General features: G+C 34.6%; 1 protein-coding gene across 1 annotated transcript in view; it reads left to right on the forward strand.

Moving 5' to 3' along the window:
* The window catches only part of LOC149796463 (centrosomal protein of 162 kDa-like), a 132,314-nt gene that overhangs the window by 41,626 nt on the left and 67,389 nt on the right, over positions 1-23,299 (forward strand). Inside the window, exons 12-15 of the mRNA XM_089961168.1 lie at positions 508-678; positions 1,099-1,227; positions 14,845-14,981; positions 20,651-20,852. Coding sequence (XP_089817294.1) covers positions 508-678; positions 1,099-1,227; positions 14,845-14,981; positions 20,651-20,852 — 639 coding nt within the window. The remainder of the gene's footprint in view (positions 1-507; positions 679-1,098; positions 1,228-14,844; positions 14,982-20,650; positions 20,853-23,299) is intronic.

A 23,299-nucleotide genomic window follows, 5' to 3' on the forward strand; every position in this document is an offset into this window, starting at 1 on the left:
GCAGTAGGATCAGAGTTGATTTTATTTGATAAAAGAGCAGTCATATAATAAAAGAGATATTCCCCCGCACTGTTTGATACTGGAAGAATATGAGAATAGTTGAATAATAATTGAACATATAGAGAAATGTGAAAATAGTAGACTCCATCATATACAATGGTGAAGAAGAGGAAAATGAAACTGAGGGTCAGAATTTTACATTTTGTGCTGGCTTTGCTGAGTGTCTGATGCAGAGTTCAGACCCTGTTGATGGCATTGTCCTTTTCAACACTAATGCATGATAAATGATATTATTCTCATATTTCTCAATCAAAATATGGGTGGAGGTAAAAATGACATTGTAAATATAATGCCATATGTTATATTCACATTTTGATGGTTGTAGAGAATTGGTATGAAATTATTTGTAGAAATATGGACTGGGCTCTTTGGAATACGATCGTGAGCTTATTACAGGTATTTATTTATCATGGGATTATTACTGATACTTGTGCATTCCATGCATAGGATTCATTGGTACAAACACCAGCCAGGAAATTGAGGCCCTTCACAAAGCCCTGAGAGAGGTGGGAATGTCCACCACCCTGAAGAATGAGAGTCTTTTTGAGATGTCCGAAGACAAGGACACAGCTGACCTCGTACAGAAACTTCTCAGTGGAGAGATTGGAAACAAGACAGGTGGGTTTCTAGTTTTCTAAACAGCATGGGTGGAAAGTCTGCTTGTACAGTTCTTTTGTTGCGTGTGATAAAGTTTATACATATAGATTATTAAGTGTTTATTAGATATCAGTTCAAGACCAAATACATTATATTATGAAATAGAGAATGACATTTATTTGATGAGTTTCAGATATTTTAAGTTGATTGAACATAAACTTGATATTTTGTTTATCACAGCTGCATAGACTGTGTCACTAAATGTCATTGTCATGTGACATTGCTAGTGTTATCTCACAACATATCATACAATATACCATTGGGCAACTAATTGAAGATAAGCCAATAACATTTGACATGCTGTCATTACCTTACCATTAGAATGTGACCATTTGAAATGCTGACATTACTTTTGACCTCACATATCTCTTTGCCTTGCAGGGAAGCAAAGGTCAGTGGATGAAATCCTTAAAGAGTTGGAAGTTCTTCAGAGAAAGACCAGAGAGGAAGAAAGAAAACAGGCTGATGTAGATCGTCGATCTCAAAGTGATCCACAAAGTCCTAGAATTGGTATTTATTAATTTAAATATTTTGACAGAATCAGTATCAGACAATAAGCTAGGCATGAAACACAAAAACAAATCATGAAGATAATTACATCTTTAATAATGACAGAAACATTTGACTGATAAATTACATGTTAGTACAATGCAACATCATAAATATCAGAATATTCATTAGGCATAAGTAACTATGCCATGCAGCATTGGATGTCATCTACCAAGTGGTTGGTATTTACAGGGATACATGTTGTAGTAATCTAATAATATTTCTAGAAATTATACATCTTAAACCTTGCAAATCTATCTTCCCCTCACAAAATGAAGAGAAAAAAAAACTCATTCAAACTGTCTTTGGCATGGTTAGCAAAGTTCTAAACTATTGCCTGCAATCCCTATAAAGGAAGTCAGACAAGAGTTGTCTCCCCTTGAATTTGGGCACGTTCCCTGTAGTCGTCAGTTATTATTTCCACTTGTGCCAGTGCCAGTGTGTATGATGCTTATGAGGGCCTTTCAAATTCCACTTTCCAATGTACCTTCCTAGTGTTTGAGCAATGTATTGGAGTTTTCTCACTGCTGGGAAGTATACTCCATATGTTTTCCAACTTTTCATTGTTTTACTGTAATTCCTAAAGAATAATTTATTACATCATTTGTTAGCTTCATCATCCATTGATTCAGTCTGCACCAATTTGATTGAGGTCATGAGTACTTTTATCCGTATATTCCTTGATATACAGTTTGAACTATAGTGCTAGTCATAATTTGTTTTAACTATCGGTGTTAGCATCCACTGCATAAGTAGCTAGCATAAGATTTGACTGAGTTTCACTTGTATACATACATGCCAAACATTACGATTTTGGCATAATCATTATGCTTTTTTCCCCTAATTACATCTTATGCTTGTCTGTATATGGATTATGCTTTTTTGGTACATTAGAAAAAGTATAAAACAATTATAAGTGTTTGTCATTTTCATTATTATCCATTCATCTGCCTAAAAATAGCAGAAGAGTTCATTTGTCCATCATGGACTCAACTTATTTTCTTTTTATGGCAGCTGTATATGATATATTTCCAAGAAAAAGATAGGTACATCAAATTAAAAATTTGTATAGATTCATTATACTTTGATAACATATTTAACTAATGGACAAGTCAGTAATTTTAAAAAAATGGTGCCAGATGTTAAGTGGTTCAGGCTTTATTGATGGGACTGATGTATGTTTTATGACCGAAAAATGTTAGAAGAGTTCAATCTTAAACTTCTACACATGTTGGTTCAGACAAAAGGACAAATCAGTAGTGTTTGCAAATTAAATTTTTTTATGAATATGATGTAATACAGATTGAGCACATTGTCATACCAATTGCAGAATTTGTTGACTTGACTTTTTGAGCAGTTGGTGAAAGACATGTATGTGGTCCAGTTAAAGTGAGCATTGTTTATAAATAATTGGTTAGCATGTTTTATTTTGACTTTGTATTTTGGTACAAGAATTTTAACCTCGTGCAGATCCAGATTAGTAGCCAAAATAATATGTACATTTTTCATAGTTTTGTATCGTTATGGTATGTAATAAATAGATTACCAGTGTTTTATCTACCCATGCGTCATGCATCAAATACGCAGACTTTTCTGATTTGATGCACAAAAATTGTTTCCAGTATGTAAATTGATGCACCAAATCTTATGTTTTGTCTATTAACAAAAAACAAAGGTTTGGTCTAAAAATCATCGTCAGTGCATAAATTGACATGCCTCAATACTATGTTTTGCTGATTAACATAAAATTAAGGTTTGGTCTGACTACTACATTAATGGCTAGATTACAATTCTCCCAAACAGGGAAAACATGCCTACATCAGTTTCTTACGCTAATGTTATCATAATACATAGGTTTACAACTGAGTGTGGAACCTGCAGCTGACCTTATGTGACCTGTAACTGTTACATCATTTGTAGCAGCAGAATGTAAAAACTGTAAAATCACGCCACCCAAGAAAGAGGTGGAAAATAAACACGTTATTTTAAAATGATTCTCTTGAGAAACTTTTATTTTATGCGCACCTTTGTCACACAGTGAAGCAACAGTTTCCATTTGCTCATTTGCATGCCTTGCATTGTTCCAAGATCTGTCAGTGTTTCACTGAAAATGGCGTCCAAGGCTAAAATATTAAAATAGATCCGAAACAAACGAAATTAAATTTTGGATCGCGTTTATGACCAATGATGATAATAGTATTGTTATTGAATCAGTGAAGCCTTCATCATCCAAAGATGAGGTAACGCAGACCTGCCAACTCTTACGATTTTGCCATAAGTCCCCTTACAAGCAAAAACTATGGAAAATGATTGTTGTAAAAAAATCTGGATAATTGGTTCTTCCATGTTTTATTTGGATCCAGGCTTCATCTGAATTAGTGAAATTAGTCAGGGAAACCAGACTAACTGTACAGCAGCAACCCAGACACTTTAAACTGCACCTATTTGTTCATGCAAAGTGTCTGCATGATCAAACTGTTGATCATATAATTTTTAATGGCGTTGAGAAAGAGATGCATGTTTAAGACAAAGGGGAAAATAAGCTTACAGAAAAGTGTTAATAATCAACACAGAAGAATAAAAAGGAGTATTCAAATTCTTGTGAATAAAAGCTGGAAAGGACACAATTACATTGATTGGACATCACATGCCAATTTGAGTATGTCTCATGCTGGGAGATATGATTCCTGTCATCATGTCAGATGGAAAAGAATTTCCAAGAATTATGTCAAGTTGAGAGATATCAGCAAGCCATTGTGTTGCATAGTTGGAACTAAAGTTCGTGCAATAAAAGTCCAGAATAAATATAAAATCTGATGGTGATGATGTGTCTGTGGTAGCTTATAAAGTGTTGCTGTGTCAGCAGTCTTTTGTTGAATCTCAGTAATATAATTCCAAGTATGAATTCACTAAAATTCCAGTAAATGTCTCTTTCCAAGAATTTTATCAGAGCAATTTTGTATTCCTAGAGAAAATAATCACTTTAATTCAGTAATTTGAAGAAATAAAATTTAGCCCAAAATTACTGGTCACAACATAAAATCAACTTGATAATGCTAAGACTTAAAGCATGAATGAATTAATCCTCTTAGCTACAAGATTATATAAATTCTCTACCTGGCCTCGGGCCACAATTAACTTTTTTCTATATGAAAAACTGATTACCTAATGGAAAATAACCTTCTATTGATCCTAATGTTTACATATTAAAACCATAACTTGGACTTCACTCAGGAAATTACAAAACCTTGACCCAAATAAACATGTTTACTTCTTCTGTTAATAATGATCCTGATTTTAAGCCCATACAGAGAGAGAATAATTTAGCCAAGTATTAGTTGTTTACACAGAATATAAAATAAAGTCAATCAGGTCAAGCAGAAATGAACTCAGTTTTGGACAAGGTCAAGTCCAGCATACAATATTACATTACAATAGCATGTAATAAAATATAACCCCCCCCCCCAAAAAAAACCAATTAAATTATATATATATATATATATATATATATATATATATATATATATATATATATATATATATATATATATATCACTTAGTATCATTATTAAATCATGAAAGCAATATAAATTATTCTCAGATGTGATCACTGTAGTGAACAAACTGATGAACTGACCCAAACCAGGACAAAAGTAAAACAGAAAGTAAAACTTTGGTGAAGAATTGGAGTCCACAGTGGCAGAAATAAAAAAGAAAAACATTATTGGATCCTAAGGAACTCACATAAAAGCTGTAACTTCGCAAAGATTGATGGCTGTATGATTGGAATGGAATATACAATTGTAGACTTTAACTTCTCTCACATTGATTGTGTATGCTTATAAGCATCTAAGAAGTAGAATTTTACAGCAAAGATGGTCAATATTTATTTGTTTTTTTTTAAATGGAGATAATGTGTAAAATAGACTGTGCAATTCATATCCCATTTTGTTATAAGGATGGTTTATTATGATCCTGGCCCATTTTATCCAATGAAGGACACAAATTGGCCTCTTTTTTTTGTCAAACTTGGCAAACATAGCATTTGCTGAATCAGTGATGTGAGAAATAGTGATGTGAGGAATATTCATTCTGTATGTCAGTTGAAGAAGTATTTGCCTGCTGCCAGTAGAATTATGCCTAGTTCTTTCTTGGCTCCTGTCATGGCTTTGTACAGGATTCCTGCACCTCCTGACCAAGAGAGATCAATGCCACTGATAAAACTGTCTCATTCAGGACCTGTCACAGGTACCTTATGTTGCTTGGAGAGACATCCCCAACATTCAGGCATCAACAGGCCTCCAAGTACTGCTTATCCAGTTTCATTCAGGGTTTGTACAGATCACATCTGGCATTCTTTCATACAGATGAAAGTCAATGACAGGGAGTTAATAGGATTGGAAATGAATAATTCCACCTCCATATGGATGGACAGGAAGTCCTTTTTTGGACATGCAGCAACTGATACAAAATTGTATAGTGTCTGCATGCTTGACTTTGTCTCTGTGGCCATTTACTAGCAGTATGAGTAGAACCTCAGTCTTCCAGTGGAAAACTCTGCCATGAGTCTTGCCTGGGATTTGGTATCCTGAATGGCATGCATCTTCAATAGAACATCACATTAGATGCTTCCCATCACTATACCAACACTTTGAGCATGCATTTAACAGAAAGGGATATGTTCATTGCAATGTTCACTCGCCTAAAGGACCATCATAAGTCAATTATTAGGTCACAGCTACTCTCATCAAACCGTCTGTCTCTTTGGCCAGATCGAGGAAGCTGAAAGACAGGCTGCCAAAGAGGCAAACCTTTCCAGGGCTCAGTTTCAGAAACCCCAGACTTTATTTCCCAGGAGAGAGAGAAACTAGAAGGAACCCTTTAAAATCTAACAGTGTTGGAAACCTTTCTCCAGGTCCTTTCACTCTGTTTCCAAAGCACATGAACACCTGACAACAGGGAGACAAAGACTGGTTTCATACCAATTCATCTTCCTGGCTGTCATCAAAAGAAAATGATGACTTACTCATGCTGTCATTTTTAGTTCAGCTTAGGGGAAGCCTTAAACAGTTCACTCTGGAATGGGAATATATATGACTGGATGATCTTTCAATCCAGCAAACTAATATTAATCTCTTGGAGATGAAGGCCATCATGAATGCCTTGCCAAGAGACATTATATGGCAAGAACAGTCACATTGGATCCCTAAATCAACTTTGTCAACTACATCAAGATATAAGTGGAAACAAAGTCCCCAGAGCTCTTCCTCCTGGTTTTGGTTTGTCTCATATGATGTCATCATCAACAGATCTGCCTCAACTCGTACATATACTAGGAGGGCTCAGTAGCCTAGCAGACATGCTTTCCCAACAGAATAAACCAATTTATACCAAATGGTCCATTTATCCCTCAGTCTGCAGTCAAACCTGTTCCCTCTGGGGTGAACCTGAGGTAAACTTATCTGAGATAAAATGGAACTCCAAGCTCCCATCCTTATCTCTTCCATACCAGATTTGAAAGCCAGGTGAGCTGATGCTTCTTCCCTGTATAGTACCTGTCTCATGGCAGATGCCTTCCCACCAGTGCCCCTGATGAACAGACTTTAACCGATAGCAACTGAACCAGTTTGGTGTCCTCAAGTAGGAAAAGTCCTGAATCATTAACATGAAACTTGAGGCACAGATTCTCCGGAAAATCTTGCAGATGCAGCACCTGCAACATCAGATTGCAGGCTTTCCATCAAAATATGTAGTTGCTGAACCTGCATACATCACTATGTCTTTAGAAAGACATTCAGAACAAGTGGTGGACAGGATTGCTCCTGCTAGAAGGCCCACTAATCCAAATGTTTATGAGGACCAGTGAGAATTTTCTTGTAGTAGTATGAGTGAAAGCATAGCAATCCTTTCAAAGCCCCAGTACCACAGATATCTGTGTTCCTTCTTTAGCTATTAAAAGAAAGAAAGCTAATCCCTGTCACCATCAAGGACTGTTGTTTCATGATATTGAACACATTAAAAAAAGGAAGGATATGAACCAAAGCAAGGACCTTTCAGACTTCTTGTCTGCTTCAAATTCTCCAGACCAAAATTGTTAGCTCTGTCTGGAATGGAACCTACCATGTGTTCTTAAAGTGTCTGGGTTGCTGCTGTACAGGGGTTTAAGAAGTTCATCTTGTGTACAAGTTACTTTCTTGTCACCCTGGCTACATGAGGCAGAATATTGAGTTGCATGCTCTTTTAGTTGACTCAAAACTAATTACAGTTTTGTCAATAATGGCTAAGTTTCTCTGATAATGTTGTCTCATGTCTTAAAGTCACATGGAACCTTCATCCTAAGAGCACCTACAGAACCTTATCAGGTCTCTGAATTGGTACCCAGTGTGTATTTACCTCTGTAATACAAGCCATGGGTCAGATGTCATAGTCAACATTTTCTTGTTCCTACCTTGGAGACCTCTCAGCACAAGGAAATCAGTTTGATCTGGTGGTTCTGATAGGGGCAGCACAACAGGCAACCCAACCATGTCCATCACAGGAACATGGGTCATTTGACTTAAACAGGCTTTGTGGAAACAAATGTTTTCACTATTACATGTCCTGCATTTTTCTGTATAACAGGGTCTAACCCGAGCCTGTGGTGTATTTTCCTGAAATGGCTTCATGTATGTTTGAAGACTGCAGTTTGGACTTACACCAGGGTTAAGGGATGTAACTCAATCTTTCATCTATAGTCCTAATGTATTATGATCAGGTAATGTATTTGTAGGAGAAATTTTGGGAGCATAAAATATGTTTCTATGATAATATTTACCTCTTGTGCCCTCCATGCAGTTATATCCATGTAGAGTGTGAATCCCTGCATCAGTAATAGCTGAATACTGTAGGGCATGTTGTACCAATCCCTCTGTACAAGAGTGTACTACTTTTGTGTGACTTTCTTTGTTGTTAACCAAGCTAAAGATGGTTTAATGTGTCTTTAGCTTAGGAGTGGGTCAGTGGGCTGGACTTGGAAGGTAGTGCATGTACTTGTTAGCATATTATGATCAGGTATTACACATTGTATGTTCAAAAAGCTGGTTTTTATGAAAAGTGTGATTTATGCATGTAATTTTTAAATTTTTAAAGACATTTACATTTGCTTTTACTAAAATTAATCTTAACATACAAATTTTGCTAAATCTGTTAAGTACTTTAGAAGTTATTTAAGCTCACAGTTACTATACATTAGCTTACTTTGTGGGAATGTGACAGTGTTTTGTCCATATATTTCTCTGTATCTGCATAATAATATGTAGTTAGTTGTTGTTGTTGTTGTGGGGTTTAACGCCATTTTTCAGCACACGATAGGCTATACATGGCGGCCAGTATTAATGGTGGAGGAAGAACCCGGGAAAACCCCGGAAAAACCATTGACCCACGAGAAGCTACTGGCAAGCTTTCTCACATACCCCCATTGGCGGAATCTTAGACTCGAACCGCCGCAGACAGAGGTGAGATGGCAGTGATCCGTAACGAAGAGCGCCTTAGACCACTCGGCCACTCGGGGCCCCTAATATGTAGTTAGACAAATTACCTAACTAAAAAGGTAAGAGTGGTCTCATGTCAGCTGTCATGGTCTGGATCCTTGCATTAAAGGTAAAACATGAAGTGATTCATTAATTAAGATCTTTTATGCATTTAACCCAATTATGTAACTATGATGGAATGATAATATGACAGTGAGAGTATTTTCATAATGTATTACTTAATTACAAACTTAAATAAGTTTTATCCACCATTTCTTGTGAAGTGGATCCCCTGGGATGTGGATATGGTTTAATTATATTATTCTGTACAATCACTCATGTCAGACAACAACATACAGCTCTGTTATTGGTCACCTGTATAGAGTTTTTTGTTTTTTTTTTGGTTGATTGTTTATTAGTAATACTTTGGGTATGTTATTGGCTACAGTGTTTATCATTCTGATGAAATGGGACCTTTTCCAAGGACACACCTAGGCAGAAAACCCATGTTACTTGTGGTAGGTATTAAACCCCATGACCAAACAATTATGAGTCTGATGCTCTCCAACTGAGCTACCACTCATAGGTAAAGAGATGAGGAATTGATAAGTAAGGTTAACTGACATAGTGCAACTGTTAATTGTTCAGATGTTGGAGTAGAAGGGTCTTTTACATGGAGGATCGTGCAGAACACTACAGAGGAATGACCTCTTATACTTGTGTATGTCACAGCTGGGGATCAAATCCTGGGCCACAGATGCTAAAAGCAAATGCATGATCATTACCGTGTCCACTTAAAATATATTGGGAATGATTTATTGCTATTCATTTTAAACTTTTAAAGAATCTCAATACAAATTTAAATTTGTAAATTTAAGAAATGAAGTCATATTTTTGTGAAAATGGCTGCTTTTGCCACTGGTGTTAATAGGGGATCATTGTAATGATCATTTTATGGGCATTTCACACTATCGCTGAGAAATTAGAGTTGAGGTTGACAACAATATGTTGGACAGAATGGTTGATGATAAGTTATCATATGTGCAGAGTGACACTAAACAAGACTGAGAGGGAGAAATCAAGTACTTTGCATCTTAAATCTTGTATTGAAAGTTTATAATCCAGACAAAGTAAGAAAGACTCGGGAAGTCAAGATCCAAAGCATGGTTAGAAATGCCCTAGTGTTCAGAGAAATCTTTTCCCCAGGTTTAATTAGACACTTAAATTGGTGCCTGCCTAGTTACTATAATGAAACCAGATGTTTTTTACCATGATGTTCTTACTAGTTTCAACACAGCTATGGACCCATAATTCAGGGATGTTAATTACAGCTGCATCATTTGATTTTCATATGAGTTTGCTAATTGCCACAGAAGTTCTGAATTAAGTGACCTTAAACAAAGAGGTCTAAGAAATCTAAGTACATACACTAGTGCTGAACTGTCAATCCCATTGATTTTATTCCCTACTGCAGCAATGATGACACAGATAATGTAAATCACACAAAATTCCACAATCACCCCAAAATCTTTTAGCTTTAGAGTTTTGAAAATATGGTCTGCAGAATTTGTTTTAAAAATATTGTTTTTTTTAAGAAGAAAGTTTAAGTGTACAGTACATGCATTATGTTTTGATGGAAATCTACATTCTCATGATGGACCTTAATCATTTTAACAAAAGAGGCATTACCACAACTGTGTACGTATTTTCCAAAAGAACTACCATATTAGCAATCTTGCAATCCACAGTTTAACCCTCTGCTAATCAGTGATCATAAAAATCTACATTACAAACGCACACAATCTTTATTTCTGTGTAATTAAGATATTGGCACAAACTAAATAAAAAATAAAAAGATTTTGGAATTATAATTCTTAATTCAGAAACATTTTAGTATCGAGAGTAGATATACTGGTACATGTATGATGGCTAATCTTAGAGCACCAAGGGTAAGAGGTTCCATATGGGGTGAGTGTTGTATGCATGCCTAGGAAGGGTAAAAATAACAAGAAGTTGCAATATACGAGACAGCATGGTTGATATGTTGGTATTTTTTTATTATAAAGGTGATCTATTTGTTGTGGTTCTCTCTTCTGTTTTTTCCCACCTAGCCGAGGGTAGCTTCAAAATGAGCAAAGCTTGCCAACTCAAAAGAGTCGACTGCTCAAAGGTTGTTTTGATGCATGTTGGAGATTTCAAGGTGTCTAGGTGATAAAATTGTTAATAATATAACTTGTGGGATTCCTTTGACAGGTGTGTTTGGAATTAAAAGGCAGCTGTCTGGATTTCATTGGTATATAATGCCTCAAGGATAAGGGGTTTGTTTTGTTGCACAATGCCAATGAATTTTACTAATCCATACCGACTCTCCGATGTATTGTTTAATGATATAAAGCAGGGGTCATGGTTTCTAATCAAAGCCATAACTGTCACACCTGTTTGAAGTGGTTTGGTGTGTAACAATGTTTACACTGACAACCAATCATATTTTTTTAGCCAAATCAAGCTTTTAAAATATAAAGTATAAATAAAATACCCACCACTATCAAAAGTTTATATACTGGATTGCTGTCATTGTGAAACATAATATTGTTAGTACAGTAATAATTTTGATGGATAAGTTTATCATGCGTTATGCAACAAGCAAGGAGGCACTGCCTAGTGCGTGGAGGGACTCTCCCATGCCAAAATCATCTCCAAAGAAGCCAGTATGGAGGGACTCTCCCATGCCAAAATCATCTCCAAAGAAGCCAGTAGGCCATCTACAGAAGTGACCTCGAATGAATGATTCTGAGGATGCATCACAGAAGGAACTGCCTATGAAGAAAGTTGCTCTAGATGACGGGTTTGATTATCTTGAACCTGAGAATGCTCCACCTGGTTCTGTATGTGGTCACTATAAACATTATACATTAAGGCAAAAGTAGGATAACATTAACATTGCAAAACTTCTGGGAATTAGACCTACAGCAGAAAAATTCAAGATGGTGAGCTATTTAGTTTTACAGATGTAGGCCAAAAAAGAATCAGTCACCATATCAGCAATGCAGAGGGACTGATGACTGAATTGCACAATATATATATATATATATATATATATATATATATATATATATATATATATATATATATATATACACACACACATCTAGGCCTATCCCCAGTCACGTACATCTCATAAAATGCTAAATGCCTAATTCGTTTCTTTCAAAAAAGAATACATACATTTTTTAAAAGAATGTGTGAAATACAGAGGGATATGGAGTAAATACAAAACCACATAAGTGCCTGACAGCCTTGACATATTCCTATATTGTATTATATTGTATCAAACTTGTTCTTTCTTCCCACTTGAAACAAAACACATATGTAGGTTTCTGTATGTAACTTATTATGCAGGAAATTTCTGTGCATTTTTTAAAATGCTGTGCATTCTTGGAAAATATTTTTATTGTTTCAGTTATTAAAACAATAGAAAAGATTAAAACAGATTAATATAGAAATATGATCCCATATAATGTCTGAGGGGAAAAAAGTTATGTATTATACAATTCAGATTAATTTGCTAAGTTTTCAGATATTATGGAAATTCTTCTAGAAATAACACCTTTTTTATTGAGACTTCCTTGGTGGAAGCTGAATGTAGTAATCTGTTTGGTATCCATGTGTTTGTCATTACATCCATTGACACAGTAATCTCTGGTATCCATGTGTATGTCATTACATCTGATGACACAGTAATCTCTTTGATATCCATGTGTATGTCATTACATCCATTGACACAGCAATCTCTTTGATATCCATCTGTATGTCATTACATCCAATAATATAGTAATCTCTTTGATATCCATGTGTATGTCATTGCATCCATTGACACAGTAATCTCTTTGGTATCCATATGTATGTTATTACATCCAATGACATAGTAATCTTTTTGATATCCATGTGTATGTCATTACATCCATTGTCACAGTAATCTCTTTGGTATCCATATGTATGTTATTACATCCAATGACAGTAATCTTTTTGATATCCATGTGTATGTCATTACATCCATTGTCACAGTAATCTCTTTGGTATCCATGTGTATGTCATTACATCCATTGATAGAGTAATCTGGTATCCATGTGTATTTCATTACATTTATTTGTACATCAGTCCATATCCTTGATTAACTTCAATATTCAAGTTTTAGATTTACCTCAGTTTCAGTTTTTTTTATTACTTAGATGCATAAAGAAATGTGGCAGGTTCAGCAAAAGTTGTGTCTCTTTTTATATACATTTTATGTGTAAATTAAGTCAGTGTTACAGTGCAATTTCTTCTCAGCGAGGATACTGCCATTTCCTTTGAGGAATTCAATTGTTTGTGTCATTCTTTTTTATATTGATGAGGATACAGTTTTCTGTTGTAATATGAAATTGGTTTTATTTTGCAAAGTAGTTGCGTGAATATAAACAATATATGTCTCAGTTCGCATAAGAATTATTTTGTTGATATATTCAGTTTCCTAAAATATTGAATATTTATGATATCTCAGCATGTGAAAGAAAATTCACATTTTAACTATACAATAACCAGGTTATTGTAGATATGGTTACTTCATTGATGGACTTGATACATAAAAGAGCACCTATTATCTGATGCATGGATGATTTTGGAATTCATATTACCACTATGTTTTGCATTTTGAGAATTCCCATATTGCACAGGGTGATTTCAAAACAGAATTCTCAACTTACACAGAATATATAATCTTATCTTATGTGTTTAGGCTGGAATAAACAGTAACACAAGAAAGAGTGAAAACAGCAAGCTTTGAAAAATACAATAATTTATTTCACTGGAAAATTCTGTAAAATGAAGAAAAAATATATATGAACTTTCGGTTTTAGGAATCAAATCCAAAAATAATCCCAGAATAATCCACGAATAAAATGTTTGAAGTCCTAATGAAAAAATGTTCTACTGATTTAAAGTTCGAATCCCAATGAAGACTCCAAAAGACAATGACATATGCTGTAATCTGTAGTGTTGAAGTCTACAGTTCCTTGTAGAAACAAGATATATCACTCCAGTTTTGGAAATATAAAAACTGTCCTTGTTCAACAATTTCACATGAGCATACATATTTTCCAGGAGAAAAGAATTAATCCTTTTGAATCCAAGTAATCTGAAATAACTCCAATCCAAGTAATTTGAGATAACTCCAAACAGCACAGCATACAACTTCCAGTGTAAGAGCCCAGCTAACACCTTCAAAACAAAGGTTATATCATTTGCCAAAATGCATAAAGGGGGTCACATCATCATGTTCCAGAACCTTATTGAAATTATGTACTTGTTAAAGATCACGTACACCCAGTGTGGCCTTGACAAAAACCAATCATTTTGCTCTAAGAAATAAAAAATAAAAAATTTGTTTACATCTTAAAGATGTAGTCCCATCATGACCTTGATAGCAAACGATCATTTTAAAATAAAACTAGAACTTGTTTACATGGTTGCTACTAATTTTGATTCACGGTCAGGATCTAGATCAACACCTGGTTGTTTACAAAACAAACAGTCAAGGTCAAACTATTTTCTGGCAAAAGTATCATCTCCAGTGAATAAATTTACATTACAATAGCATGTAATGAAAAATTAAAAAAAGTTTAAAACTGACAAACAATTTAATTGAAATAAATATATATTAAATCAGATATAATTAAAATCAAATATATATATATATATATATATATATATATATATATATATATATATATATATATATATATATATATATATATATATATATATATATATATATATTTAACAAATATTGTTAAGCACATACACACTTCTATTTTTGGTTAAGTTTTTATTGGCTACATTTATTTTACTGATTATATTTTTCAACTTGATTTGGTCACTGACTGTATTTGAGATTTCCTCCTTTAACTACTCTTGCCAATGTCCTAATACATGTAAAAGCATTAAGTTTTATTTTTGTATTGGTTTTACTTATGATTCAACTTTTGTATTATGATTTAGCAATGTTCATTAATTTTGTTTCCATTTAATATAGAGAGACAACCTCCAATTGTACTGCCAGAAGAACTGAGGGGGTTCGCCCTTTCACCTGTTCAGCAAGATTCCCCAGGATGGGGATTTGACTACTCCCATACTGAGGATACAGAAATGTATCAACCAGTCACTCAAGTGGTGAGTTGCATTTGGATGTTTTTAAATATATAATAGCATATTAAAAGTAAATTATTTATTTTATACCAGGTTTACAACAAGCTTTGACAGCTTAAATTTAAAAGAGTAAAATTTTGATAATCTGCATGTTGCTTGTCAGGACTTGTCAGCCATACAAACTAATTAGTGTCCCTTTATAAATACTTTACTGTACATCACATCATCAGGACTTGTCAGCCATACAAACTAATTAGTGTCCCTTTATAAATACCTTACTGTACATCACATCATCAGGACTTGTCAGCCATACAAACTAATTAGTGTCCCCTTATAAATACTTTACTGTACATCACATCATCAGGACTTGTCAGCCATACAAACTAATTAGTGTCCCTTTATAAATACCTTACTGTACATCACATCATCAGGACTTGTCAGCCATACAAACTAATTAGTGTCCCTTTATAAATACTTTACTGTACATCACATCATCAGGACTTGTCAGCCATACAAACTAATTAGTGTCCCTTTATAAATACTTTACTGTACATCACATCATCAGGACTTGTCAGCCATACAAACTAATTAGTGTCCCCTTATAAATACTTTACTGTACATCACATCATCAGGACTTGTCAGCCATACAAACTAATTAGTGTCCCTTTATAAATACCTTACTGTACATCACATCATCAGGACTTGTCAGCCATACAAACTAATTAGTGTCCCTTTATAAATACTTTACTGTACATCACATCATCAGGACAACCAGTTTACGCCAACATGTCACAGACTGGTTAAAAGACCCCATGTTGGTCCTGATAATTGATACATAACAACAGAAGAAGCCTCCTTATGGGTTCAGATAATTGACACATACTGATGAAAAAGCTCGTTATATATAGGGGCAGATAACTAACTCATACTTGTAGGAAAGCATCAGCCAGCCTAGGATTAGTTTTGTCCCAGTTAATTAATCTGGCTGAACATTGGTCACTTTGAGTGAAAGGACAACTTAATTACAATTTCTGTGATTGATTTTTGTCAGAACTCAGTTCTGTACCATTCTGTTATTTTCATGCTGCTTGAAAAATGTCCATGAGTTAAGTAAGATATGATGATCAACAATTTAATTGAATAGCAGTCATTGACCTATTAGCAATCATTGACCTATTAGCAGAAACTAATTGTTCATCATTTCATTTAATCCAATTTCCAACACTGCCTTAAATTGATGGCTATTGATTGCATCATGCAGTTGAATGAATGATTAAACCTTGACGTGCAATGATACCACTATAATATCCAGGTTAAATATTCAGTCATGGTTTACATTTAGTTTATTCTGAGTAGCAAACTTAACACTCTACTGACATTTTTTGGACAAGGACAGCAAGTGAACTTGGCTGAAAAGGCCTTCATTTAAATGTACTGCTGAAATATTTGTATCATTGTCCTTTAAACACCTGTCTTGTTTTCTCTTATGTGTGCAGTAAATAAAAGCTATGAGAGATTATATCACATTAATTGCATAAAGTGGAATTGTAACAATATATTTTGGTTTTATCATTTTAGACCTTTCAGCTATGTTGAGAGGCATATAATTCATATGTACATGTTCGTTAGATTAAAGGCATGTTATGTTTGATTGTTCTATTATAAAGACTAGAGATCCCATATCTGGACAAGTCAGGGTAAGTATCCTAGTTCACTGCACATGGCTAGCACAGTTTGTGTAGGAATTTGTAAAGCAACGAGGGAGAAGGCTATGATGCTAGTTGCATGGTTTTAGAGCTGCAAAGTTAGGATTTAAACACTCAATTGCAGTGGGTTTGTTTCTTTTAGAATTCATTTCATTTTAGCTTTAGACCAGAAGAGCTTATGAGGTGGTCTGTTGTCTGTCGTCCATCCATTTTCTGTAATCCATCTGTTGGTTAGCACAAGTTTGTTAAATGACTTGGAGGATTACAATGAAACTTTACACACACGCATTCATCCCATGCTGCTTGAACTTCCGTTGTGGTCACCACAGTGGTCACAGTGAAACTTTACACACATGCATTCATCCCATGCTGCTTGAACTTCAGTTGTGGTTACCGCAGTGGTTACAGTGAAACTTTACACACACGCATTCGTCCCATGCTGCATGAACTTCCATTGTGGTCACCACGGTGGTTACAGTGAAACCTTACACACACGCATTCATCCCATGCTGCTTGAACATCCATTGTGGTCTCCATGGTGGTTACATTGAAAATCTTGTTATTGCTATTCATTTTGAATGGATGGTCATATCAATTTGAAGTTGTCATTTCTAAAATGATTGATACTATTTTGTAAATGTTTGATTAATTTTTGATTATCGTTATTGGATATGTTCTTCTTTCCATTTGTTTCAAGAACCATAGGTTCATCATTGTAAAGCAAAGAGTTTACTAGAGATTAATTTGTTTATATAATTTATATCCTCTCTTTACAATTATGTCGACATCCATGTATCTCAGTTTGAACTTGTTCATATTCAGTTGAGTATTGACTTTGATTATTGCTGTGTCAGTCTGAGTTACATTGCAGTTAGATTGAAAAACACATTATATGGCTGATGTACATGCATGCAAAGTGAGATACTAATATTTTACTTCATATGTCTTATATTGTATCCTGAGTGTAATAAAGAATTAGACATTGTCATTGTACTAAAAGACTTCTTATGATGATTAGTTGGTTTTAAATTTAAATTGGACTGATCTGATGTCCATTATGTTCACTAAAGTGTCCATCTTGTAAACCTGATTGCTACTCCTCCAGAATCATGTTGCCATGGCATTTTTACCTTAAGACTTCTTGTTATGTCTAGTTGATCCTAAATGAAATAGTGCCAAGTCTGATGATGAATATGACACCACAGTGGCCATCTTTAAATTCTTGTTATTACTACTCCTCCTGAGTGGATGGTCATATCAACATGGGGTTTTCACTAAAAGACTTATGATGTCTTGTTGATCCTACATAAAAATGGAGTTGATCTGATGTCCATTACGCACCACAGCAGCCATCTTGTAAATCTTGTTATCATCACTTTTCCTAAACGCTTCTTCAGAATGGAAGATTATACTTACATGGAGTTTTCACCAGAAGAATTCTTATGATAACTGTTTGCTCCTAAAAGAAACTGGTTCCAATCTCTTTGGATAATCATATCAACATGGGTTTTCACTAAAAGATTTATCATGTGCAGATAGTCATAAATGAAAATGAAGCCAATTGATGTCCAATATGGCTGCTACAGTGGCCTTATCAGAAAATGCTGTTATCACTACTCCTTCAGAATTGATAATCAAATCAGCATGGGGTTTTTCCACTAAAAACTATGACTTCTTAATGTGTCTAGTTGGTCCTAAATGAAAATATTGCCAATCTGATGTCCAATATTGATGCCACAATATCCATCTTGAAATCTTGTATCACTATTCCTCCTGAACAGAAAGTCATCATGCCATGGGCTTTTCACTAAAATACTTTTTATGATGTCTAGTTCCTCCTAAATGAAAATAGTGCCAATCTGATGATGAATATGGTCACCATAGTGACCATCTTGAAATCATATCACTATTTCTCCAAACAGAAAGTCATATCTACATGGGTTTTTTATCAGAAGACTTCTTATAATACCCTGTTTGTCCTAAATGCTAATGGTGCCATGCTGATGCCAAGTATGTTAATTTTTAACATCTTGTTACTGCTGAAGAATATCAACAGTGGTTTCAACACTCAGCTGTTAAAATGTCCAGAAATTCTTTTCAGCCAGTAGAGCATCAGAAACTCAAGTTTTTTGCAGAATTGGCCTTTTTCTGCAGAAAAGATCCGTAGGCAAAAGTTCTTTCATGCAAATGGTGAATCATTTACATGTACTTGCACTGATAGTAGTTTACCTTTAATTTATTTGAAAAAAGATTGATACAATACATATGTTGTTTAATGTTTTATAAGTTTGTTTCCATCACATAAAAGTAAGCACTTTATGAGTTTGCTTGATGTTAGGCCATTTGTATGACAAAATCTGCATGCTTTATGATTTCTTAATATGGTGGCTAGTTTTTTTTTTTATGTTGCCGTTTTGAATATGACCTAGAGTGTGGTTGATCCACTTGTTGTATTTACACAGCCCATTTTATTTAAATTAGTGAGAAATTGTCACAACTGAATAAAAAGAAATTAATGTACTTGACTTCCACATTTTGTGCACTCATTTCAAAGATGGTTATCATGACATGCAAGATATTTTCCCACCCTTATCACAATAAATAACAAGAGAGAGGGAGAGTATCTTGACTAGTAGGAAAATAATTTTGGTGATGGTTTTTTTTAACTGAGCAGGTGTACATTTTTTTATATGTATTTTTCAAGCCTCTAAGGAATTTTTTTTAAAATTGGGAATGATGAGATGTTATTAACATTTTCAAAAATACCCAAAACAAAACATTAACAGATTTTACAAATTTCTTTTTATGTTGATGTCTGAAAATACTGTCCTCAAGTCACACCTCAAAATACTGTTATAATAGCTCAAATTACTGAAATCAGGTAACAGCCCATATTACAGTCATCAGGTAACAGCTCAAATTACAGCCTTCAAGTAACAGCTCATATTATTGTCTTCAGGTGACACTTCAGAATAGCCTGTTCAGGTAATGCCTCAAAATACTCTCATAAGGTGACACAGCCAAAGAATTTGACATGTAAACACATTTGTTCATTGCTTTTAATGTGCCCTTTGCTGATGGGAAATACAGTTTATATGATTTTTCACATAAGTATTTTTGAAGAGTCCTATTTGGCTAAAATTAAAATTAACGAGTTTCTCTTGTATTTATTATGAGTGAGACCAATGCATATGTTTAGGTGATCTTGCCTCTTATATTCTGAATTTTGTTGCCACTCTAAAGACTGCATTATTCAAATGATTAAACTTGGTAGGTAGGCCATGTCATCAAATCTTGGTTGAGGAGGAGGATGAGTGAAATGCATTCATATCATTTGATGTGACCTTGCATTGCATGGAATGAACTTGTCCAACAATCTAACAACAATTTTTCTGATCAGATATTGACCAAACTTGTTAAAGAGTCGTATATATTTAAGATGTTGCATAAATGAAAGTATGAGCAAGATCTGTTCATATTAATGAGGTAATCTTATATCTGATTAGTTATGCTTGTTATTCCAGTCAGATTTAGCTCTATCCTAATCCTATATTACGATGTTTCAGGAAAGGTCTTGTATTGAGATCTGCACAAAATAATGATGACCTTACATCTGATTGTTTGAGCTGGTTATCTCTCTAGATCTAGAAACTACACTTCTCATCCAATGTTTGCAAAACTCCACAACTGGGTTGATATCATTTGGATCTTGTATAAATATTATGAGTGAGAGAATGTTTATATTAATTTTGCCTTTATCTTTAGAAAGGATCTTTATTGGAAGTAATAAATTAGGTGAAATTAACATGATATAACATGAGATAGTTTACATCAGTTGTGTTCCTACAATACTACATAAGCCTGCTTAGTCACAGACATGGTTAGCTGTTAACTTGCATTAGTCAGGTGAGTAATATTTGGGCCCATTTGGGTCTCTTGTTTAGTACATTTTGCAATAAATATTTGATAGATCAATGTAATTTTCAGTCTGTAACAGAGAAAAACAAGGGAAAAAAGAACACATTGAGAGCTGAAAAGTCTCATAAAGAAAAGACTGATAAATCAGAAAAGTCCAAAGATGCCAAGGGACAGCACTTTCGGTCACGACGATCAAGAGACTCCAAAGTACAACAGTCATTGTCACCTCGGTCTCGTTCAACATCGCCAAGGAAGCCTGATATCCATCCAGGTGAGTCCGAGTAGAAAAAGTTATTTTCATTTTAAAAGAATGGCTAAAATTATAATTGCCAATGATAAGCGCAGTACACACCAATTATGTTGACCATGCTACAGTTGTGCTAGTGTATTGTGTTCCTGATTGTAGTTCACTGACTGTACTTTGTTATGTATATCAGTTTTATGTGTGTTGTCATTCATGATTGAAGGTTTGTAAGGTTATTTAGTTAATAATATATTAAATACTATATTTCTTATAAATCCTAAATTCCCACTGTAGATGAGTTATGTATCAAATGCATAGACACATTCATTATGTACCAAGGTTTAGTTGCACTGTTGTTGAAGTAAACATTCTTTATAATATTTGAGAGATTTGAATTGATAAAAATATTTTAGAGGCTTGATATTTCAAAGATTTGAATATTTCAGAGAAATTGTAGTTGTTTTTTAAATATAAATTTCACATTAGTTTTAAATTGTCTGTGTCTCTGGTATTTTAATTTCCCATATTTGTAAAAAGTATAGTGGAAACAACAAGCTTTCACCACGACATCTAAAGTAGTGAACTTTGTTTCAGTACCTACCTGGGGGGAATTTGATTCCTTAAAAAGGATGAGTTGCTTGGTGGTGTGGTCTTTCTGAAGAGAAGGCTTCTTTAATAAAGCAAGAGATGAAGATTATTTTGATTCAGTATTTGGTGAAAAAGGGTATTCTTGATAAAAGGGTATTCTTGATAAAAGTGCTTTGGGTTGGATAAAAAGTCTTCATCTGTTTGAGAGGAAGTTAAGTGAATTGCAGTTAAAAACAGATGGAAGTTGAGTTAAGAATGCTTCAGCTTCAGCAGGATGCAAATAGAGAAGGAAGCAAGATATATGCAATTGTAAAAAGATGAAAGAGAAATGCAAATGCAAAAAGAAAAGAGAGAGAGAGAGAGAGAGAGCAATGCAATTTAAATTAAAGGAATTAGAGCTGGCAGGTAGAGTACTATCTCCCTTCACACACAAGTTCAGATTTTGATGTTACCAAAAGTATTAGGTTGTTACCTTCTTTTAAAGAAATGGAGTAGATAATTATTTTCTTCGTTTTTGAGAAAATTTGAAATGGCTGAGAGAGCATTGGACTTTGTTATTAAAATGTGTATTTATTGTTTTGGGGTTTAATGCCATTTTGCAGCATACGATAGGCTATACATGGCGGAAAGAACCACCAACCCACGGGAAGCTACTGGCAAGCTTTCTCACATACCAACATTGGCTGAATCCAAGACTCGAACCCACGTTGACAGTGGTGAGACGGCAGTGATCCATAACGGAGAGCGCTTTAGACAACTTGGCCACTCAGGGCTCCAAAATGTGTACTTATTGGCCAATCTGGTGGAGTCTCATTGGAACAAAGTGTTAATTATGGGTCAAGGAATGGATCTTGAAGGGTTTGTGGTTAAAGGGTTAGTGCCTGATGCATATTATCAATGGCTTAGGAATTATAGAACAGATTCTGCTCAGATTCATATTGAATTTTCATGGGAAAAGAATGAAAAAGACTTAACAGATGACGTACAGCGAAGAAGGTTGACAAAGATTATGATAACCTCAGACAACTCATATGGCTTGAAGAGTTAAAGAATTGAGTCCTTAGTGCCGTCAAAACCTACCTTGATGGGAAAAGGCTGTAGAGTATGCAGCTAGCACAACTAATGTCAGTAAATCTTCCTCTTAGCAGGATTTTGCTAAGAAGTGAGTACTTCCAAATCTCAAACAGGTACAACTGTTTAGAATTAAATGTCTGATAAGACTGGTCAGAAATCCTTATCTCTTCATATGTGTACTTATTGTCAGAAGAAAGGGCAAATTGTTTCTGATTGTTGCAACTTGAAATTTAGGCAACAGAGTATAGACAGAGCTGTTCCAGTGCTCTTGTTTCTAAGAGGTCAAGCTCACAGTCTTGTATTGAAAGAAATACATTTGTTGGGTCCAGCAAACTCCAGCATGTTGTTGTTATGGAGAAGTATGAACCGTTCATATTGAAATGTTCTTTATCACTTGCTGGCAGTTCTGCCAAACCTGTTCCTATTAAGATAAGAGACACAGGAGATTTTCATAGTCTTTTATTGTCAAGTACTTTGCCTTTTTCTGAGAAGTCTTCTAGTGAAAGTGTTTTTCAGGGAGTAGAATGCGACTTTGTTAATGTTTCTCTCCACAGTGTTAATTCATCATCAGACTTAGTCTCAGGACCTGTGATAATAGGAGTGGTGACTTCCCTGAATCTTGAGGGTGTTCATTTGTTACTAGGTAATGACCTAACTGGAGATAAGGTTGTGGTTAATCCATTTGTAACTGACAAAGCTTGTATGGATCAAAGACTTGATCCTATTGATTTTGAAATTCTTGGTTTTTGTCCTGCTTGTGCAGTTACTACAGCTATGGCGAAGAAAGCTCTTGATAATAATGTTGATCAGGA

Source organism: Sinohyriopsis cumingii, chromosome 6 (assembly GCF_028554795.1).
Source record: "Sinohyriopsis cumingii isolate HCF-2022 chromosome 6, ASM2855479v2, whole genome shotgun sequence".
In the NCBI taxonomy this organism is placed as follows: Eukaryota; Metazoa; Mollusca; class Bivalvia; order Unionida; family Unionidae; genus Sinohyriopsis; species Sinohyriopsis cumingii.